The sequence below is a fragment of the Zonotrichia albicollis genome, chromosome 21 (genome assembly GCF_047830755.1).
Source record: "Zonotrichia albicollis isolate bZonAlb1 chromosome 21, bZonAlb1.hap1, whole genome shotgun sequence".
NCBI lineage: Eukaryota > Metazoa > Chordata > Aves > Passeriformes > Passerellidae > Zonotrichia > Zonotrichia albicollis.
The window spans coordinates 1,756,668-1,777,228 of record NC_133839.1 but is presented as its reverse complement, the minus strand read 5'-3'; the positions used below and the strand labels follow the sequence as shown (position 1 = coordinate 1,777,228).

General features: G+C 62.3%; 2 protein-coding genes across 2 annotated transcripts; both read right to left on the bottom strand.

Moving 5' to 3' along the window:
- Positions 1-2,643: 2,643 nt before the first annotated feature.
- On the bottom strand, positions 2,644-5,976 carry LOC141731358 (ring finger protein-like). The gene has a single exon (XM_074556153.1). It carries the CDS (start codon positions 4,015-4,017, stop codon positions 3,088-3,090), a length of 930 nt encoding a protein of 309 aa, XP_074412254.1. The 5' UTR covers positions 4,018-5,976; the 3' UTR covers positions 2,644-3,087.
- A 141-nt stretch (positions 5,977-6,117) lies between these two features.
- NDOR1 (NADPH dependent diflavin oxidoreductase 1) lies at positions 6,118-20,439 on the bottom strand. Its single transcript, XM_026796371.2, has 15 exons — positions 20,306-20,439; positions 19,222-19,356; positions 18,525-18,602; positions 18,180-18,277; positions 17,410-17,508; positions 16,725-16,826; positions 16,057-16,263; positions 15,668-15,789; positions 14,567-14,787; positions 14,118-14,225; positions 13,227-13,341; positions 12,267-12,413; positions 11,677-11,795; positions 8,945-9,039; positions 6,118-6,314 (listed from the first exon to the last, which is right to left on the bottom strand). Exons 1-15 carry the CDS (start codon positions 20,306-20,308, stop codon positions 6,170-6,172), a joined length of 1,794 nt encoding a protein of 597 aa, XP_026652172.2. The 5' UTR covers positions 20,309-20,439; the 3' UTR covers positions 6,118-6,169.
- Positions 20,440-20,561: the final 122 nt, after the last annotated feature.

Sequence of the window (20,561 nt, the reverse complement as noted above, 5' to 3'; positions counted from 1 at the left end):
AGGCGAGCGAGGCTGTGCCAGGCCCTGGGGAGTGCAGGGACCTTGCTGAGCACCAGGGCCGTGCCTTCCTTGGGGACACGGAGCCCCAAAGGTCCCCAGGCGGTCCTGGCCCCGGGCGCCACTCCAGCCCAGGGAGCTCCATGCTGAGATCCGTGCCGAGCTCTCATAGCGCATCCCGCGGTGACACGGCCATGGTGGCGGCAGTGACAGGGTGATGGTGGCGGCTGTGACAGGGCCATGGTGGCGGCAGTGACACGGCCATGGTGGCGGCTGTGACGGTCCCCAGGGCAAGGCTGGCCCTGGGCAGGCACCGCTGAGCTCGGGAGCTCCCTTGGGGTCAGTCCAGGAGAGGGCTGGCCGCGGGCTCCTGCTCTCTGCCAGCTCCGTGTCCCCTCCCCGTGCTGGCCCCGGGGCTGCTGGAACTCTGGTCACACTCCCAAGGGACACAGCGAGGGGACGCATCCCCAGAGGAGGGGCATAGTGCAGGAGGGAAGCTGCTGCTCCCCGTGGTGCAGTTGGGACAGGGATGCCTCTGGCCAGAGCAGGGACACGCCGGGCTGCAGTGGGAGAAGCCAGGAGAGAATGGGCAGGGCCCTGTAGGATGGGGACAGCCAGGTCACTGCTCTGGGGACACCACATCACCTGGTGCCAGCTGGGGATGCCATGGAGCATTTGGGGTGGTGCAATGGGGTGTCAGGGGCTTGGGAGAGGGGACAGGGCTGCAGGTGGGAAGGTTAGGTAGGTTTGGGGGGCTGTGCTGGAAGCTGTGCCGGTGGCAGGAGCCCTGCATCAGCCCTGGGTCAGCCCTGCCAGCCCCCTCCTCACCATTATCCCAGGCTGCCAAACATAACCCAGCTCTGGGAATGGATACTGAAGCCAGGCTCCACATGGCCCACAGGTTCCATCCCACCCCACAGCCCCCAGGGACCCCATTCTGGGGGGGATGGAGGTGCCCTTCAGCTTTCAGCACCCAGAGGTGCCAACAGCTGGCCCAGGGAGCACAACAGGGCTGGGGGTGTCCCATGGGGGCAGCTCTGGCCTGGTTCACCCCAACATCCCCACACAATGTAGGGCAGGGGCATGAGGCCCCCATATGGTGACAGGGCCCCCCCACGGTGACAGGGCCCCACACGGTGAGAGGGCCCCACATGAAGACAGGGCCCCCACATGGTGACAGGGCCCCCACACGGTGACAGGGCCCCCACATGAAGACAGGGCCCCACACGGTGACAGGGCCCCCACATAGGGACAGGGCCCCCACACGGTGACAGGCCCCCACATGAAGACAGGGCCCCCACATGGTGACAGGGCCCCCACATGGTGACAGGGCCCTCACACGGTGACAGGCCCCCACATGGTGACAGGCCCCCACATGAAGACAGGGCCCCCACATGGTGACAGGGCCCCCACATGGTGACAGGGCCCTCACATGGGGACAGGGCCCCCAGGTGTCTGAGCTGCCCCTCCCCACAGGCTCCATGGAGCCAGAAACGCCCCAGCCAGGGCTGAACTGGCACTTCTCCTGATGGAGCTGCTCCACTTGGTATAAATAAATATTCCTTGGTGCCACCAGGGCTGGGGGACCCACCTGCTTCTGCCTGCTGACCTGACCTGTTTTGGGGTGCCCTGCTCCTACCCTGTGCCTCAGCACTTTGCCAGAGCAGCCCCTGGCAGCACTGATGCTCAGTGGCAGCAGTGTCCTAGCAAAGCCCAGAGCCCCAATCTCTGCCCACCTGGGCACAAGGACAGGGGTTCTCTGTGGGCATAGCAGTGCTCACTGGCTGCTCAACCCCTCAGTTTCTGGGCAGGAGGAAGGGCAAGAGGAGGGGGGGTTGGCACCCTGTCTCCCACAGACCTGGGGAGGTGCCCAAGGGTGTTTTCAGGGCAGAAGGGCAAAGCCAGGACAGGGGATGGTTGCACAAGCCCAGCACAGGCAGGCAGGACAGGGCACAGCAGTGTCACCAGCCCCCAGAAGGGCTGGGCTGAGGGGACAGAGAGGGGGGACAGCACAGGGAGGGGGGAACTGGCACGGGGTCAGCACAGAGCCTTGGCAGGACACCCACAGGAGGCCAGAATGACAAACAGACCGCTGCACATTCCAGCCTGTGGGGGTGGCTGTCAGCACCCCTGAAATGGAATCCTGGCAGGACCTCGAGGGTCTGACAGCTCCCTTCCACCCACCACCAGCCCCAAGGTGGCTGAAAGCCTGGGAAGATCCCCATCCCTGTCCCCTTGGGGAGGAACAAGGGTGCAGAGCAGCCACACTGTGACCGAGCCATCCCCAGGCTGGCGTGTGGCCCCCACGTGAGGCTGGCAAAGGCAGAGCCCAGACCCTGCTCAGCCCTGGGACACTCCCGCTCCATGGCAGGGCCCGTGTGGGCACAGCCCCAGTGCTACTCAGCACAGGCTCCTCCACCCGTGTGTGGCACTGAGTGAGCCGTGTTTGCTCACTTATCTCCCCGAAGGGCACGGGCTGAGCACGGGCTGGCACGGCTCGGCAGGGGCTGGGAGGTGCCATGGTGGAGCACGCTCCCCTTGTAGGTGGGGGCACTGGCTGTGCCCATTCCCTCCTTGTGGCACTGCCAGGCCCCAAGGGGACATGCTGAGACCGAGCACTGAACTCAGCTGGACACAGCTGTGGGACAAACACAGGTTGTATTTTCAGTGCACGCTGGGGGATCCCAGCCCGTTTGTCCTAGGTGCAGGTGGCACAGCAATGACACAGCCCGTGGCACAGCCCATGGCACAGCAATGGCACAGCAATGGCACAGCCCGTGGCACAGCTCTGCTCTGCCCACAGAGCCTCTCTGGTGCCCAGCCCCAGGCAGGGATGTGCCCCACTCCATCCGCCCCCTGGCTGCGGCAGCGATGTCACCGCGGTGCAGGTCATGCCCAGCTCCAGGGTCGCCTCCCTCTGCTCCTGTTCCTGCTCCTGCGCTGCCTCCCCCTGCCCGGGCTCACGGGCAGTGCCAGGTGTCCCGGGCACCAGGGTCACAGGCCTGCTCCCCGCTGGCACCGCGGCCGCGGGCAGAGCCGGAGCCGGGCTCCTTCCCCACGCACGCTCAGCCCGAGGGCACAAAGCCAGTGCTATTTGTCGAGGATGAGGAAGAGCATCACCATGAGCAGGATGGGGAGGAAAATGAGGAGCAGGCTGAGCATCTCTGCGGCCAGCAGCAGCGTCAGCAGCAGGAGGTAGCAGCAGCGGCAGCGCCGCTCCAGCCGGGCCAGGGCGCGGATGAGGCAGGGCGGGTACCGCACGCAGGGCAGGCAGCCGAACATGCGGCTCGTGTGGAAGCGCACCTGGAAGCGATGCTCGAGGGCGCCGGCCAGGCCCGGGCGCCGGGGCGGCAGGGCAGGGGGCCGGGGGGTGGCCAGGGCTGCGGGGTAGCCGGGCTGGGCGTGCAGCAGGAGCAGCTCCTCCTGCAGCTTGCAGATCTCCCACTCCAGCATGGGCGTCTTCTGGCGGCAGATGGGGCAGCGCACGCGGCCCAGCTCGGCGCCCGTGGCCGTGTCCATGATGGCGCGCAGGCAGGCCCGGCACAGCCCGTGGCTGCAGTTCAGCACGGCCGCCTTGTGCCGCTGCTCGTCGTAGGGCTCCGTGCAGATCGGGCACTCGTCCTCGCCGCCCGCCAGCACCGGGCACGGCTCCGCTGCCCCCGCCCCGCCGCCGCTCGGGGCCTTCTCTGCCTCGCCGAAGAGGCTCAGGATGGAGCTGGAGACGCTTTGGGAGCCGGGCCGAGGGCTCTCCCCGCGGGGAGGGTCCTGCCCCGCAGGCAGGGAGGCACCGAGGGCAGGCGGCTGCTCATGCCCGGGCAGGAGCGGCTCCCTGGCATCCTCCGTCCGTGGCAGCTCCCAGCATCTCCAGGCAGCAGCAGATTCCTCTCCACAGCGTTGGAGCGGCTCCCCGGGGTCCCCCGGCCCCGCGGTCTCGCTCTGGTCCCGCTGCCCGGCACAGCCTTCCCCACCGGCGGCCGGCACCGGCCCAGGCTGTGCCCCCTCGCCCGCCGCCGGCTCCATTGGGGCGGCCAGAGCAGCCACCCCGCTCGGCTCCCGCCCGCCGGGTCCCCTCGGGGCTGGGTGTGGGACGTGGGTGCTGCTCCAGGGCAGAAGAATCCTTCAGCAGGGCTGCCCGAAGGGTTTGGAGGCAGCAGTGTCCGCACAGAGTCCCGACATCCCTCCGGGGCGCTTTGGGGCGCCCTCCCAGAGCGCTGGGTCAGGAGCCTCCAGCGCCGGGTGCAGCCCCATCACCCTCACCGAGGCCACCCCAAGAGGGGCAGCACCGTGAGCATCCAACAGCCTTTTCCTCCTCCTCCTCTTCCTCCTCCCCAGCAGCAATGCAGTACTGACCCGCCACGGTCCGGAGGAGAGGGCACCGAGCTGGGCGCTGCCCGCTGTGCCAGAAGGGAGCAGGCGTGGCGGGCACCCGCGCAGGCAGCTGCCTCCCGCCGTGGGCCAGGCAGGGCCGAGGCCGAGCCGGGCTGTAACCAGTCTGGTTTGTCAGCTTCTGGAAGCGGCTCAAATGCAGGGAGCCCGGGGCAGGAGCCGTGCCTGCGCCAATCAGCTCCCGCCGGGGCTGGGGAGGAGCTGGGCCCACGGCCGCCTCTCCTCCGCGCCCAGCACCAGCGGAGTCACCTCTGCGGCCAGTGCTGCCCACACCCCTGACCCTGGGGCACGGCAGCACGGCCCTGTGCTCCTCCAGTACATCCTCCCAACACGGCCCTGTGCTCCTCCAGTGCAGCCTCCCAACACGGCCCTGTGCTCCTCCAGTGCATCCTCCCAACACGGCCCTGTGCTCCTCCAGTGCAGCCCCACAGCACGGCCCTGTGCTCCTCCAGTACAGCCTCCCAACATAGCCCTGTGCTCCTCCAGTACAGCTTCACAACATGGCCCTGTGCTCCTCCAGTGCAGTCCCCCAGCTCAGACCCCAGCACTGCCCCAGGACAGTTCCCAGAGCAGGCCCTGTGCTGCCCCAGTCCAACCCCCTGTCCCCCACACTGGTCCCTGTGCAGGGCCACCTCTCCTTGTCATGTCCCACAAGCAGCCTGCAGGGCCTGGAAGTTTCCTTCCAGGTTTCCCACCGGGACAGCGCCCCAGATGAGGGGATGGTGGCACCAGGGTGGTGACTGCCATGCTGCCATGCAGCAGCTCTGCAGTGGCCCCACTGTCCCTGGCACATGGGGACACAGCCCAGCCAGGGTGTGCAAGCACAAGAGCTGCTCAGAGCAGTGGGGTGGGGAGCCCCCAGATGCCCCTGTTCCCCCTCACTGCAGTACCACAGCTCCAGCAATGCCCCAGGCACTGCCCAGCCCTGCAGGATCCCATGACTCCACCATGGGAGGGTGGCTGGGTCACAGGCATGGCGTGGCACAGCTGTCCCTTCCTGTCCCAGCCTGCTCCCAGGGAATGTCCCTGCTGACTCATGCCCTGCTCCTAATTGCTATTTACGCAGTGGCACCCAGTTCCCTGAACTGGGGGAGGAAGGTGGTGGCACTGGTCCCACTGGGGCACGGACAGGGCCAGGAGGGTGCACAGCCTCGAGGCTGCAGGGAAAGGGCTGGAAGCAGCTCCCAGGATGGGGTGGAGGAGAGATGCAGCTGAGCAGGCACTCAGGGAAAGGGATAACTCAGCAGGAACTTGGAGCTCAGACTCAGCAGGCTGAGGATGATGAACTGGCAGCAGAGACAGAGGCATCAAGGCTTCCTCCTGTGCCTGTGCCTGCTGGCCTTGGCCACTGGAAGCAGGGGGAACAGGTCTGTCCAGGCAGCCTCCTCCTGCAGCAAGCGCTGCTGAGTAATGCTGGGGTGGAGAGACTCCCATGCAATACTTCCCTTCCTCTGGCCCTGCCACAAACAGTGGCCACTGCCACTTCCAGCAACACCCTTGGGTGCCACCCACCCCACACAGGGATCCCAGGGCTGGGGAATGTGGGGCAGATCAGCCCCACACTGAAGCCAACCAGCAGAACCCCCCAAGAGACCTCTGGCCCCTGCTCTGCTGGGGTGTGGGCACGGGGAGCCAAAGCCCCCAGGAGATGGGGTCCCCCCACTGCCATGGCCCTGCTGCTGTCAGGGAGGGGCTGTTGGGTAAATCCAGCCCAAGCAAGATACAAGAGGCAGATCCCTTTGCTGGCTCCTTTATTCAGGCAGTGGGAGGGAGGCAGGAGCCAGGCTCAGGACCAGGTTTCAGACTGGAAGCGCCGGGACCGTTCCAGGGCTGTGAAATGCTCCTCTGCTTCCAAGGGGGACAGGCCACCCTCCTGCTGCAGCACCGACTGCAGGGCCTCAGCCACTGCTGCTGGCATCTGCTTGGCATTCCTGGGGAGAGAGCAGGACACAGTGGAGGGTGAGCAGGAGCACAGGGGGCAGAGCAGCAGCCCCAGTGCTCCAGGATCAGCAATCAGCAGTCCCTGTGGCCAAGCCCACCACAGGGCAGTGGGAACCTGCCTTGTCCTGCCACAGGGTAAATGACAGGCCTGAGAGGCAGCTCCTAGCACTCCCTCGAGAGCAGGGCTGTTATCCACAGGGCTCCTCTGCACAGGCATGTGAAGGCAAAATCATGGCCATGAGCCCCAGAGCCCAGGGAAGGAGCACCACAGGTCAGGAGCCCAAACACTAGCCCTACACAGCTGCATCTGCCAGCATCCTCATTAGAGAGACATAGGCAACATGCACGGGTTGGAATTTATCAGCAGGAGGGCAGGAACCTGTCCTTTCATCTCTGGAATCACTCAATGTCAAACATGTCTGATCCTCAGCTGGGCAGAGCAGCCGCTCCTGTCCTGCTGCTGCCTGCTCTCAAGAAATCCAGAATGATTGGTTTGATAGTGACATTTGGGACCAAAGCCAGTTCAAACCTCAAAATCAGAGAAATGCTGGAGAAAACATCAAGCCCCTGTGTAGAAAATACCCAAACAGAACTCAGCACTTTCAAGCACAATTATTTCTTATGGGAAATCAGAAATTCTGACTTTTTATTTTTCCTGGAGAGAATTTCATTTGATGAACTGCCTGTGCGACAAAAAAAACCATCTAATAAAAAATTTCCCAGCCTGCTCCAATTGGCAGGAGCATCTGGCAACGTCCTTGCTGTTTCCCAAGAACAAGGCAGAATTCTGACTTGCGTTTGAAGCTGATTAACATCCCAAAATACCCAGAAAGGAGGTCTTCTTTTTTTGGAAGAGTCGCATTGTTTCTGAGTCAGGCACTGATATGCAAGTACAAGATAATGGAGCTGGGCTTTGTGATGGAAAACATGTCAAATAGCTAATTTTTTTTTTTTTCAGAAAAAGAGACATTTTCAACCTTTTTGCCCCTGAGTGGGACAAGTGAGGAACAATCATAGAGCAGATGCAGCTGTGACTCCCCAGAGCCCCCTGGCCCCAGAAGGGAAGGCAGAAAAGTGTCCCATGGCCCAGGGCTGCTGCTCAGGGTCACACAGCTCAGGAGTCACTTCCCCCAGCTTTCTCCCAGCCTGGCTGAGACTGTGAATTTGGGGGCAAACAGGATCACCCACCTGCGCTTTCCTGCCTGCAGCTCACTGACAGTTCAGTCTGTGAGCTTGGGGGGCATGGTGATCCTGGAAGCTTTTCTACAGGGTTTGGGCTGTTCAGGAAAGGAGGAACAGTATCCTCTGCAATCAGCACAATGTCACTTGTGCAGTGATCCCAAGGCTCTGGATCCCACCTGCCTGATGGAGGCTCAGGGACACCCCACAGCAGGACAAAGCTGCCAACAAGAGGAGTCTCAGAGCAACTCTGATGTCCAAAATACCATCCTATGGCCACACAAAATCTGCCATGGGGACAGCTGTGCAGGCCCTGCTCTTTCCAAGAAACTGATCCTCTTTGGGGATCTTCATCAGCACCAAAAGGCAGGAAAGAGAATGGGAGGAGAGAATAAAGCCATGACCCAACAGCTCAATAATCTCAGTGTTTGGGCTGTAGATGGAGGCACATCCCCAAGTCCCAAGTGCTCCAAAGCCCAGAGCCAAGGGCAGGAATGCCCAGTTTGGGGTGAGGCTCCAGGAAGCCCTGTGCTGCAGCAGTGAAGGACACAGTGGGGTGGCCTGGCCTCCACTTCCTGGGAAGTAAACACCAATCTCCTTGTCCCAGGAATGCAGCGAGGCCAGTCCTGCCCTGCCAGGCACCAGGGCAGCTCCTGCTCTCCTGAAGGACAGGCAGGAAAGAACCTCCTGCACTCGCTGCTGTGTGACAGCCGGGCCCAGGCCCGCCCTCCCCAGGTCACAGGGGGCACAGCAAACGCCATGGGCGGGCTCTGCCCGGCCCAGCAGCACAGAGCACTGCCCGAGGCTCGCCCTGGGCACGGGGAGCAGCCCCTCCCTGCACAGCAGGGCTCTGAGAGCTCAGAGCAGAGCTGCCAGCACTCTGACCCCAAAGCCAGACCCACCCTCCAGACGTGCAACCAGCCCTAGACAATACCTGAGAGGGGCTGAGCTGTGCAGGGACACTGGCTGTGGTGCAACAGGGCTGCTCCCTGCCCCGGGAGGCAGCTCTGGGTGCAAAGAGCCAGAGAGTGTGCCAAGGCTCCCAAAGCTGCTCCTGAGCCCCAGCAGCACTGGGGATCCTGCCCACACAAGTGGCTACAGGTGCCACACAAGCCTTTTGTCCAGAGGAGAGGGCTGTGCAGGGACCAAGCCTCTGCTGTGTGTGGATGTGCTGTGGGTCAGAGGCTGGGCAGGGGGAGGGTTGGGCAGGTGGCATTGGCTGGAGAAGCTTTACCAGTTCCAGCTGTGCCCTCCTAAGGGGAGCATGCGGTAGGTGACAAATGTCCCTCCCAGCCCAGGGCTCCTGGAGCAGGACAGAGAGCAGGAATGAGCTGCCCCTCTGCAACAGGGGGCTGAGCCGAGTAAAAGCCTCCAGCTGGGTGAAGAAGCAGAAATGTGCAGCCCTGCTCCCTCAAGCCCTGCACAGAGAGCTCTCACTCACCCAGCCAGGTAGATATGAGCATTCTCAGTGGTCAGCAGCTCCCACAGCAGCTTCCCATTCTCCCGGATGCGGTGCTGGACATAAACCTTCTCCTCCTGCAGGGAAACAAGGCACTGAGCCTGGAGCAGCCCCAGCTCCTGCTCTCAGGACCATTCTCAGGGGCTGTTTCCAGGAGCTCAGGGCAGCACAGGAGGCACTGGGAGAAGCAGTTGGATCAATGACCAGTGTGGGGAAGAGGAGCCCCACACCCGATGTCTGCACTGGGTTGGGCTGGTGGGAGATGGGTGCAGCAGCAGGAGCTTCAGGGGGGAACACCAGGCCCGAAGCAGCCCCCAAATCCTTTGGGTGTCCACTGGTCAGGGCTTCCCTCCTGCCCTCTTCTCCCAGCATGGGCAGAGGAGGCTCTGTGGCCCTTGTGTGCCAAGTCTGCTCCAGGACAGAGACCCTTCCGTGCACCCCTGACTGCTGGAGACCTGAAACAGCTTGGAAGGGCAGAAAGCTTGGGGGGACAGCTCAGTCCCAGTCCCTGCCCCTGTACTGTGCTTAGGGACTGGATGGGGACTGGCTCTGTGCACAGTACAGCCCAGCCAAGGAGAGCTCCTAAAGGGTTAATCCACAAGACTTCAAGAATCCAAGCAACTGCCTCCAGCCCTGGCTCCTGCCCAAGAGAGCACCATTGCCAACGTGCCTGCACTCACTGCTGGCCCAGAGGGCTCCCGTGACAAAGGTGACACTGTGACGGAGGCCAGGCCCTGTGCTGGGCGTCCCCCACGCCCCATCCTGCAGGGTGAGCTGGGCCATGGGCACAGCCTCCTTCCCTCACAGGGCCATGGGCACAGCCCCCTCCCCAGGACCCCTCTCACTGGGCCATGGGCGCAGCCCCCTCCCCATGCCCCCCTCACAGGGTCATGGGCACAGCCTCCTCCCCATGCCCTCCTCTCACTGGGCCATGGGCACAGCCTCCTTCCCTCACCCCCCTCAAAGGGCCATGGGCACAGCCTCCTCCCCATGCTGGGCCATGGGCACAGCCTCCTTCCCTCACAGGGCCATGGGCACAGCCTCCTCTCCTCACAGGGCCATAGGCACAGCCACCTTCCCTCACAGGGCCATGGGCACAGCCTCCTCCCCACACCCCCATATTGAGCCATGGGCACAGCCTCCTCCCCATGCCCTCCTAACTGGGCCATGGGCACAGCCTCTTCCCCTCACAGGGCCATGGGCACAGCCTCCTCCCCAGGCCCCCTCTGGCTGGGGCTCAGCTCCTGCAGGCTGGGGATGTGTGTGGAACAGCCCTAAGCAGCCCAAGGCCAGGCTGTCCCAGGAGCTGGGCACTGTGGGGCCCACAGGTGCCCTGGCTGTGCCAGCCCTGACTGGGCAGTGCCCTCAGCAGCACCAGCACAGCCTCAACTCAGCAGCAACGAGCCCAGTGCTGCCAGAGCCCTGCCAGCCAGGCTGGGCTCCCAGGGCACCATCTGAGGAGCTCAAAGTGGGGTCACAATGCCCAGGTTGGTCCCATCTGGCTGGGACCAGTCTGCACTGCAGGTGGATGTGCTGGGACAGGGGGCACCTGCAAAAGGACTTCAGAGAGAGGAGCAAAATTCTGCTCAGCTATGGAACATCCCAGCCCTCACCTGGGTCTTTGACAACAAACTTTGTGATGAGTTAAAGGCTGTGGTATCTCCTGAAGCCAAAGGCACAATGAGCCCAGTGTGGCTCATCCCACCTGGCTGTGGGATGTGGCTGTGCTCCCACTCTGCCCTGGGGGCAGAGGACTCTGGTGACAAACTGCTTTGGCTGGTGGAGCAGGAGAGAGGGGACACTCCAGTGGAATTCCTGCCCCTCCACAGTCAACTAGAGCAGAAGGTGGCTCTGGCTGCTCTCCAGATTCAGAGAGCAGCAGGTGCCGCTTCACTGGTCATTCAGCACCCTCTGCAGTGCTGCTCCTGTTCCTCACAGACTTGGAAAGCCTGCACAGAAGCACCCAGCTCCTGCCTTACAAGTGAGTGGATAAAAAACAATGAATTCATGTCAACACATGCACACAGCCATGAGAAAGGGCTTGGGCTGGTGCAGCTGAGCTCCAGAGATTGCCATTCCCTTTTTATCGCATCTCTGTTCCAAAACCAGGCTGAGCTTTTGGTACCATCAAGGGACAGAGGAAGGCAGTGAAACACATCCCCAGCTCAGGAAGCCTCTCTGGCAGCACTGCAGCCCCAAGGGGGGACAAGGGCTGCCCACCAGAGACACTGCCTGGGAAAGCAGGAAGCAAAGTGAGGGGCTGAGCTGTGGGTGTGCTCATACCCATGGGGAGCTTTTCTCTGTGAATCTGGGACTCAGAGAGAGCTGGCACAGAGACCAAGCTCCTCAGCTGTAGCCAGGGCTCAGAGGGACACCATCAAGAGGGGTATTTAACCAATGAGTTATTGCCTGGTGACCCTCCAAGAGGCTTGGGAGCCTTTTATCACTCACGTGGCCCAGCCAAACAAAGCTGGTTAATGCCTTATCTGCTCTGCTGTTCTCCAGCCTTGTCCCAGTAACCCCTCCAGCCCAACTTAGCCAGACACACCTCTGCAGGGCAGAAGGGGATCTCAGCCAGCACTGAGCTGTGTGGGGGAAGGAGGTGCAGCACACTGTGCCACCTCACCAGATCCCTCACAGGTCGTGCCCTGGCAGAGTCCCATCAGCACTGCCTGAGATGCTCTTGTATCCACCCTCCTCTTCTGGGCACTGACCTGGTCCCTGGAGAAGGCTGTGAAGAGTGTCAGGAAGCCCTTTGTGACCAGCTCTTCCCACTCTGCCTGGCAGTAGAAGTCCTTGGATTGGTGTCGGCAGCCGAAGAAGAGGCAGTTCCCTGCAGGAGCAGAGCACAGGGCTGTGCTGGGAGTACCCAATGCTGGGCACTGCTGGTGCCACCTGCCTGACAGCCCTGGCCTGCAGAGCCACCAGTGACCTGTGGCAACCAGAGCCCCCTGTCTGCTGAAAAAGGAGGAGGGCAGAACATGTCCTCCAGGGCTGCCTGTTGCCTGAGCCAAGGGAATGAGGATGGGTCACACTGCAGCAGCAGCTGAGCCCAGTAACCTGTGTTCACTCTCAGAGAGCCTCTGCAGAGCCTGACCCAACCCAAGGAGGTGCCCTGCAGCACAGCCTGTGAATGACCCCACAGGCTGCACACAGCCTCTGGGCCTCACCTGCCCCAGAGCTCAGCCTGCTTCTGCTCAACACAGCAAAGGCTGACCCAGTGGAACCCTCAGGAGCCCCCAGTCCATCCTTCCATCTGTCTGTGCAAGGGGCATCCTGAGTGGCTCCCAGGACCATCCCTCACCTCGGCGCCCCAGCGCCACCCGCTCCTGTATCGCTGCTCGGAAGGGTGCCACCCCTGTGCCAGGGCCAATCATGATCACAGGGGTGCCAGGGTCAGCTGGGAACTTCATTCCTCCTTTCTTCACCCAAAGAGGCACCCGGACATCACCTGTGGGACAGACAGACTGACAAGCATCACTCCACCACCAGTGCCCTGTGCCTGCCTACAGAGGGTGAGTGGGCACCCAGCTCTTCCAGGGAGCTCCAAAGACACAGGCAGAGCTGGCTCATCAGCCCCTGGCACTGAGGGCACACTGTGTGTGTGAAAAGCCCTTCAGCTGTCTCAGCACTGCCTCTGCAAGAAGCTGAGTGAAGCCCAGAGCAAGGCAAGAGCTCCCGAGCACAGAGGCTGCAGGACAGCCCTCTCCTCACACAGCCTGTGCCAGGGAACACAGTGGTGAAGGCAAGCAGAGATCCCAGCCTGGCTGGATGTAAGGGAGGCCCCAAGGCTGCCAGAGCTCCAGGAGCATTTGGACAAGGCTCTTAGGGATGCACAGGGTGGGATTGTTGAGGTGTTTGTGCAGGGCCAGGGGTGGGACTTGAAGATCTTTACGGGTCCCTTGCAATTCAGCTTTTTCTGTGATTCTGTGGAAGGGACCAGCCTTCCCAGAGCTGTGGCTATGGGACTGGAGGTGCCCAGCAGACACCAGGAGCAGCCCACAGTGGAACAGCAGGGTTGAGCAGCTGGGAGGTCAGGGTAAGCTGGAGAGGCACAGCTCTCTGTGTGCTCTGATGAGGAGGGGGCAGTGAGGAAGGACAGCAGGACCATCCTGCCAAGCCAGTGTGCTCCCCATGGAGCTGGTGCTCCAGCCAGGCAGCTCCTGCACATGGTCAGCACCCACACAGCTCCATCACACCCCGAGGGATGAGCCCTGGGTGCTGTGGGAAGCACTCAGGATTCCCTCAGAGTCCAAGCACTTACCCTGCTCAGGGTTGAGAGAAGCCAGCCAGGTGGAGCAGAGCCCAAGGCGGGGTTTGCTGAGCCGCGTCTTGTACCGCACCACGGCCACGAGGATCTGCATCCGCTCAGGATGGGCCTGTGGCACACAGAGCCATGAGCACACACCCCATGGACAGCTCCCCAGGGACAGGACACCCCTTCTGCAGGGACAGAGCCTGTGCCCAGCTCCCTAGGGACAGGACACCCTGTCCCTCCTGCAGGGACAGAGCCTGTGCCCAGCTCCCCACGGACAGGACACCCCTCCTGCAGGGACAGAGCCTGTGCCCAGCTCCCACCAGGCTGCCTGGAACACACATCCCAGTCTGGCACAGCCACTAACAATGGAGCACACCCCTGCACAAAACCTTTCCAACAGGGAAGGGGGCTTTCCTGGGGAACCACTGCCACAGGAATGCTCTGCACAGCTGGCAACAGCGATGGTCACTGTCCAGCCCAATTTGCTCCCATGGAGCACAAATCCAGCCATGCAGGGGCTGGGTCCGCAGGCAGCCGGGCCGGTCCCTCTGCCACCTCCTGGCAGGAGCAGGGAGCAGCACTCCCCGTGCCCAGCTCCCGGGACACTCCGGTGGCACTGCATCCCACTGCTCCCAGGGACAGTGACACCAGATCTCTGAGCTGGGCTGGGACAGTCCTGGCACTTGCAGGGCTGCAGGAGAGCAAGTCTCCTGTCTGAAGGTTGGCCTAGCCCTCAAGTTTGCATCCAGCACATCAGGCTGCTGCAGGCTCAGTGCAGAGCAGGGATTTGGGCAGGCTGTGGAGGCTCCAGGGCACACCTGCACCAGCAGTCAGTGCAGGCCCTGCCAGACCCTCTGTTCAGAGTCTGAAATGAGGCCAGAAGGGCTGAGCTCTTACCAGCAGGGAGGAGGCGATGGAGAAGGCACGGGGCCTGATGCGAGGGATGAGGTCGAGCAGGTAATCAGCTGGGATGGCACATGTGCTGTGAGGGAAATCCCACAGGACCTGCAAGGCCAAGAGGGTGAGGCCTGACCCCAGAAGCAGCCTACCTGCCCTCAGGCTGCCAAGAGGCTGTCCCACACAGCTGTACCACGCTGCCCTCGGCCAAAGGCACCACACGGGCACCTCTGAGCACCAACCACCCTGTGCCACTGCCCTGTGCCCCCCAGAGCAGCACAGAGCCCACCTCAAGATCCCACAAGGATCTTGAGCTGGTCTTAACCACCGTTGGAAACCCATGAAGACCAGAAAGTGCGTGAAGGAGATTACACTCCTTAGCCAAGACAGCATGGCTGATGGTGCCCTGGGTGCCCTCAGCCCCAGCAGAGCCCAAGGGGCAGCCCCACCTCCAGCGTGGTCCTGCGGGGCTGGTTGCAGTAGCTGTACAGCTCCTCCTGGCCCTGGGCCGAGCTGAACTCCTGCAGCTTCTCCCGCTCCAGCTCGTTGGTTGAGAAGGAGGCCAGCAGCTCGAAGAAGGAGCGCCGTGGCACACAGGAGATGTCCAGGTAGTGTGTCACCAGGTACTGGATGCTGCAGGGCTGTGGCAGCAGGGGAGGGAGGGGTGTGCCTGCAAGGCAAGGCAGGGGGGACAGCTCAGGGCCAGTCCTGCTGCCTGCAGCACCCACTGCTACTGGAGCCAACTCCCCTGTCCCTGCTCCCACCGTGGGCCCCCAGCCCCTGCTCTCCCCAGCTTGCTTTTCAAGCCCACAGGTTTGCAACAGAGTAAGTCTGCAATGTTCAGCCATCCCTCACTTTTGGCAGACGCTTTGGGGTAATGTCTTATCCACATGACTCCCACCCTGCCTGCACACAATGCAGAGGAAATAACCAGCAGTGTCATGTGTCAGGCATGTCTGTGTCTCCCACGTCTCTCCCAAGGGTGTGAGGAACAGCCTGAATTTCTCTTGGGTTTGCCTGCCAGGCAGAAGCTCCAGCATGGACAGATACAGGGAAGTTGGAGGTGGAATGGGCACTCAGGAGCCTGGAGAAAAATGCTCCCTGCTCCATGCAGGTACCAAGAGCTCTGGGGGGTCTCCAAGGGACTCCTCCGGTTGCTTGTGCTGGTTTATGGCTGCAGGAGCCCCTCAGGAGGTCCCTGGGGCACAGACAGACAGTGAGAAGACCTGCACACCCCAGGCAAGGAAGCACAAGATTCCCAGTGTGGGCCTGGGGCTGAGGGGGCTGCAGGATCCTCCCCACTCTGTGCTGGGGCTGCCAAGGCACAAGGCTCAGGTGGAGCCTGGCACTGCTGGATTCCTCCTGTCCCACTGGCTCTGCACAGGATGCACACACACAGCACTGGAGGGAAGGACAGGCAGAAGTCCTGTGTCCATCCAGCACTCCCAACCAGGTCTACAGCAAAGGAAGAGCAGAGCTCCAGGCTGGGCCAGAGCTCAGGGGATGCCCTGTCTCAGCAGGAAGGGGAAGGAGCAGCAGGCAGCACCTACCAGGCTCCGTGGGCTGCAGCACAAAGCGTCTGTGTGGCTCCAGGCGCAGCAGCTGGCAGAACTGCTGCACATCTTCAGGGCAGTTCTGGGGCTGGATCATCACCACGTCCCCTGCACTGAACCTGGGGATGCAGGGGGAGCTGCCAAGCACAGCCAGGGGGCAGAGCCACAGCATGGCCACCCCCAGCAGCACCCGGGGAGGCAAATTCCCAGTGCCAGCACCAGGCAAAGGGAGCTGGCCCATGGGCAGGACCCCCACTGCAGCAGGGACCACGACCACAAGACTGCAGCCTCAGATCTCAGTGAGGAAGGGCAGCAGAAGAGCAGGGCAGGCTCCAGGACACCTGGTCCCACACAACAGAGCTTGGGGGAGTCAGGAAAATGCTCACGTGATCCCTGAGCCCGCGATGTCAAACTCGATGAGCCGGACATCCTGGAAATGGGCAGGTGCTGTGAGCCTCTGGTTGGACACCACGCGGGCAGGGAAGGGCTGCAGCTCACAGGGAGCCCCCCGGGGGGGTGCTGACTGCAGCAGGGCACCCTCAGGCTCTGGGCAGTCCTCAGGCAGGTAGTGCAGTGTGTATTTGGGGGGCAGGCTGTGGGAACGACAGCAATGCAATGCAGCAGGGTTACCTCCATGCCACAGCTCCTCTGCTGCTGCAAGATGAGAGGCAGGGAGAGGCCTGGAGTGTCCCACCAGCCAGTGTCCCCATCCCCTGGAGCTGGCCTGTGTAAGGGAATGCAATGGAGACCACCAGGAGGAGATGCCAAGGCTCCTGAGCATGCAGGGCACACACACACTCTCTGCCAGGGCCAGAGGCACATCAGGACAGACAGATGGGCAGAACAGTCACAATCCCCAGGGGAAAAGGGGACACCCATCCAGAGAGAGATGGGCCACCTGTGGCCAAAGCACAAGTGACACTGGGGATACCAGAAGCTGTATGGGGAGCGTTCCTGCTCCAAGCAGAGCCCATCTCCACTCTGGAGAAGAGCCAAGGCAGCAGAGTCTTTCACCCCAGGCAGCCCAGCAGCCCTGCTCACCCTGTGCACTCACCGCATGTCGGGACTGATGATCTCAAGGCCAGGAGGGAGAGGATACAAGGCAAGGATCTTCTCCCACAAGGCCACAAGCCAGGGATCAACCACTGCATCTGGCCTGCAAGAGGGAAACTGAGGCTGCAGCAACATCATCCCTTCAGGGTCCAGCCCTGCTACCCCTGCCCATGCCAAACAACCACTCCCACAGTCACCCCAGGCCATTCCCTTCCAACTTTGGGTCTGGGAAGAAACACCAGACTTGAAATCTCAGCCACTCCATGCACTCAGTTGCTCTCCAGGGCCCAACCACTGAGCCCTGAACAGGATCTCCAGCCCCTGAGCAGCACTGGGTCACCGTGTCCCTGAGCCATCCACAGCCTTTGCCCCGTGCCAGGTGGGCACAGCTGAGGCTGCTGCAATGCCTGCAGGTACAGGGCTGTGTGGCACAGCCATGCCCTGCTCTGCACAGGGCAGGGGCTGAGCCAGGGGTCATGGCCATGTTCTGGGGACCATGGGACACCCTGGAGCAGCAGGTGGCCCAGGTGCTGGCACAGGAGGGTTATGAGCAGGGATCAGCACATTCCCAGAGAGCTGCAGGAGCAGCCCCATGGTGGGAGCAGCACACAGCCCTGCCATCAGCCCCAGGACAGAGCTGCAGGGCACCCTGGGGCCCTCCCACCACCCCTCCTCTGGGCTCTTACCCCAGGTCATGCTGGTCATCTCCCAGGGCCACGGGCAGCAGCGGGTTGGCCCCGAGCTGGAGCAGCCGTTTGTGCAGCTTCTTTGCAATGAAATTAAACCTGAGCAGAGAACAACACAGGGCAGGGCTGCTCCAGCAGCACAGCAGGCACTGCCACAGCACCAGCACACACTGTCAGGGCCACCAGAGCAGCACACATGCAGAGCCAGCGCTGTGACCTGGCCCATTGTCCTGCCCAGCCTGTGCCAGCTCACAGAACCAGCTAAGTGCCACTTGCTGGCCCTCACAGGCTGTGCCCAGCCCTGAAACAGGACAAGGCGAGATCCAGGTTCCCTTCAAGACAGCTTGTGCCCTGGGCCATGGAACATTTCCTTCCCTCAAGCCCCTCAGTGCCTCACAGAGCTCAGGCACACCCATCCCTCCCACTAGAGCTCTTTGAGACACAGGAACCTCTCTGGGAGAGACTTGGGACCAGCATGGCTGGCTGCCACCTCTGTTTGATGTCCCCTGTTGCCTTGGCACACAGCTGTGATAAAAGACTGACACATGATGTCTGACCCACCAAAGCATCCTTAGTGAGCTTGGGAGGAAAGAAAAGGGCAGCAGCCTAATTCCTGGGGGTGAGGTGGGACACAGCAGGGGAAGGGTTTTTAAGGCTGGTGGGAGTTACATTTTGTTTGAGTGCTGCTCCAGAATCAGACTCTGTCTCCCCTTACCCCCTTGGCTCTCCAGCCACTCTGCTCTCCCCTGCAGCTTCCTGGGGCTGCTTACTTGGGGTAGGAGGAGTCCCCGAGGCCCAGCACGGCGTAGTCCAGCTGGCACAGGGCGCTGCCAGGGAGGCTCTTCCGGAACAGGAACCGCCAGAACATCTACAACAGGCACATGCAGCCAGTGCTGCTGCTGCTAGGCACCTCCTGCCTGCCTGGCCCTGCTCCCTGCCCACCCAGCCCAGCCGAGTGGGGAGCACGGCTTTCTGCTCAAATGCCCCTGCTCCTGTTCCCTGGCATGTGCCTGGTGCTGCTGCAAAGCTCCCCCAGCAAGAACAAGCCCAAACTGCCCCAGCAGAGAGAGCCCTGCAGCAGGAACACACAGCAACAGGACAGGAGCAGCTCCTACCTTCATGTTGTCAGGTGGGTCTCCCTGGCCTGTGGTTGCACACACAAACACCACCAAGGGCTCATGGATGAGGTTGGCCTGAGGGTACAAACACAGCACAGTCAGGTCAGCAGCCTCCAAACTGCTCTGGAGCCAGGATGGAACAGCTCAGGGTGTTCAGCCTGGGGAAGAGAGGGCTCCAGGGAGACTCAGGGCCCCTGCCAGTGCCTAAAGGGGTTCCAGAAGAGCTGGAGAGGGACTGGGGACAAGGCATAGAGGGACAGGACAAGGGGGAGAGTCCATAAGCTGAAGGAGGGCATGTTTAGGCCAGATATTAGGAAGAAATTCTTCCCTGTGAGGGTGATGAGGTTCTAGAACAGGTTGCCCAGAGAAATTGTGGCTGCCCCTGGATCCTGGGAAGTGTCCAAGGCCAGGCTGGACAGGGCTTGGAGCAAGCAGCACCAAGCCTGTCTGAGTCCAACAGCATTTGGACAACGCTCTCAGGGACAGGGTGGGATGGTTGGGGTGTCCTGGGCAGGGCCAGGAGCTGACTCCATGATCCTGATGGGTTGCTTCCAACTCAGCTTGTGCCATGGTTCCGTGGTGCTGTGGGAGGTGTCTGTGCCCATGGGGTTGGCACAGAGTGGCAGTGCCCCAGCAGCCCCGCGTCCCACACCCACACTCACCAGGTCACAGCAGCCCCGTGTCCCACACTCACCAGGTCACAGCTGTCCAGGGCCTGCACCCGGCAGCGCAGGTGCCGTCTCTGGGCCTCTCTGCCCACCCTCTCCGCCGTGTCCTGAGCTGTGCCAGTCTGGCTGCCAAAGAGCACCAGGAGTCCCTTTTCTGCCATCTGCAGGAGACAACAGCAGGGAAGTCACAGGAGGGAAGGGACAGGGGCTGGGCAGGGCTGGGCTGAGCAGCACCGACCCCCAGGGGCTGGCACAGCACCCAGCCAGCACAGGCATGGTGAGCAGCTGGCATTCAGCAGAGCGAGTCAAAGCTGCCAGGCTCTCTTCCCACCCCTGTGCAGCACTGAGGGAGGGATCCCATGTCCCAGCCCATAGAATAAGCAGGGACACTACTGTGCTCCTTGTCCCCATGCCAAGCCAGGGGAGTGACCAAAACTCAGATCCTGCCCTGCTGAACTGCCCTCAGCAGCACAGGGTGAGCACAGCCCTGGGTGGGATGTTCCCCAGTCCTGGTGTAACCTTCCTGTGTGCCCTGGGAACCCTCCCTCCCCTGGGGCAGGGCCGGGAGGCTCAGTGACAGACACAGACACCGAGCTCTCAGCCAGACTCTGGCAGAGCAGGGGGCCAGCCCAGAGGGGATCCAGCCCTGGCACCTGTCTGAGTTGCAAACAGCTGCCATCACCATGTGCCCACAGAATAATATTAAATTAAATCATAATAATGTGAAATAGAATCGCAGAATCCCAGACTGGTTTGGGTTAAAAGAGACCTTAAAGCCCACCCAGTGCCAGCCCTGCCATGGCAGGGACACCTCCCACTGTCCCAGGCTGCTCCCAGCCCTGTCCAGCCTGGCCTTGGGCACTGCCAGGGATCCAGGGGCAGCCACAGCTGCTCTGGGCACCCTGTGCCAGGGCCTGCCCACCCAGCCAGGGAACAATTCCCAATTCCCAATATCCCATCCAGCCCTGCCCTCTGGCACTGGGAGCCATTCCCTGTGTCCTGTCCCTCCATCCCCGGTCCCCAGCGCCTCTCCAGCTCTCCCGGGGTTTCCCCTCTCCAGCTGAGCACCCCCAGCCCCGGGGCCCGGCCCGGCGGCTCCGCGGGACTCACCATGGACGGGCCCCATGCCGCCTCTGACGTCACCACTTCGCGACAGTCCCCGCTGACGTCATCATCGAGGCAGACGGGCCGAGGCTCCCCGCTCACCGTATCTCCGCATGATGACGTCACCCGCCTGTCGCCTCTCACCGTGACGCCATCGCCCCGCGCCGCTGGGCCGGGCCAGGCCGGGCCTGGTGCCGGTACCGGTGCCGGTTCAGGTTCAGGGCTTGGGACGGGGACCGGTGTCGGTGTCCGGGCCGGGCTG

What these genes read in the sequence shown, in the direction of transcription:
- LOC141731358 (XM_074556153.1), bottom strand. Translation starts at nt 4,017, where the DNA reads ATGGAGCCGGCGGCGGGCGAGGGGGCACAGCCTGGGCCGGTGCCGGCC.
- NDOR1 (XM_026796371.2), bottom strand. An exon ending in GGGGACTCCTCCTACCCCAA is followed by an intron (nt 17,509 to 18,179) that starts GTAAGCAGCCCC and finishes TTCTCTGCTCAG; the next exon opens with GTTTAATTTCATTGCAAAGA. An exon ending in CCATCGCCTCCTCCCTGCTG is followed by an intron (nt 13,342 to 14,117) that starts GTAAGAGCTCAG and finishes TGTGTGCCACAG; the next exon opens with GCCCATCCTGAGCGGATGCA.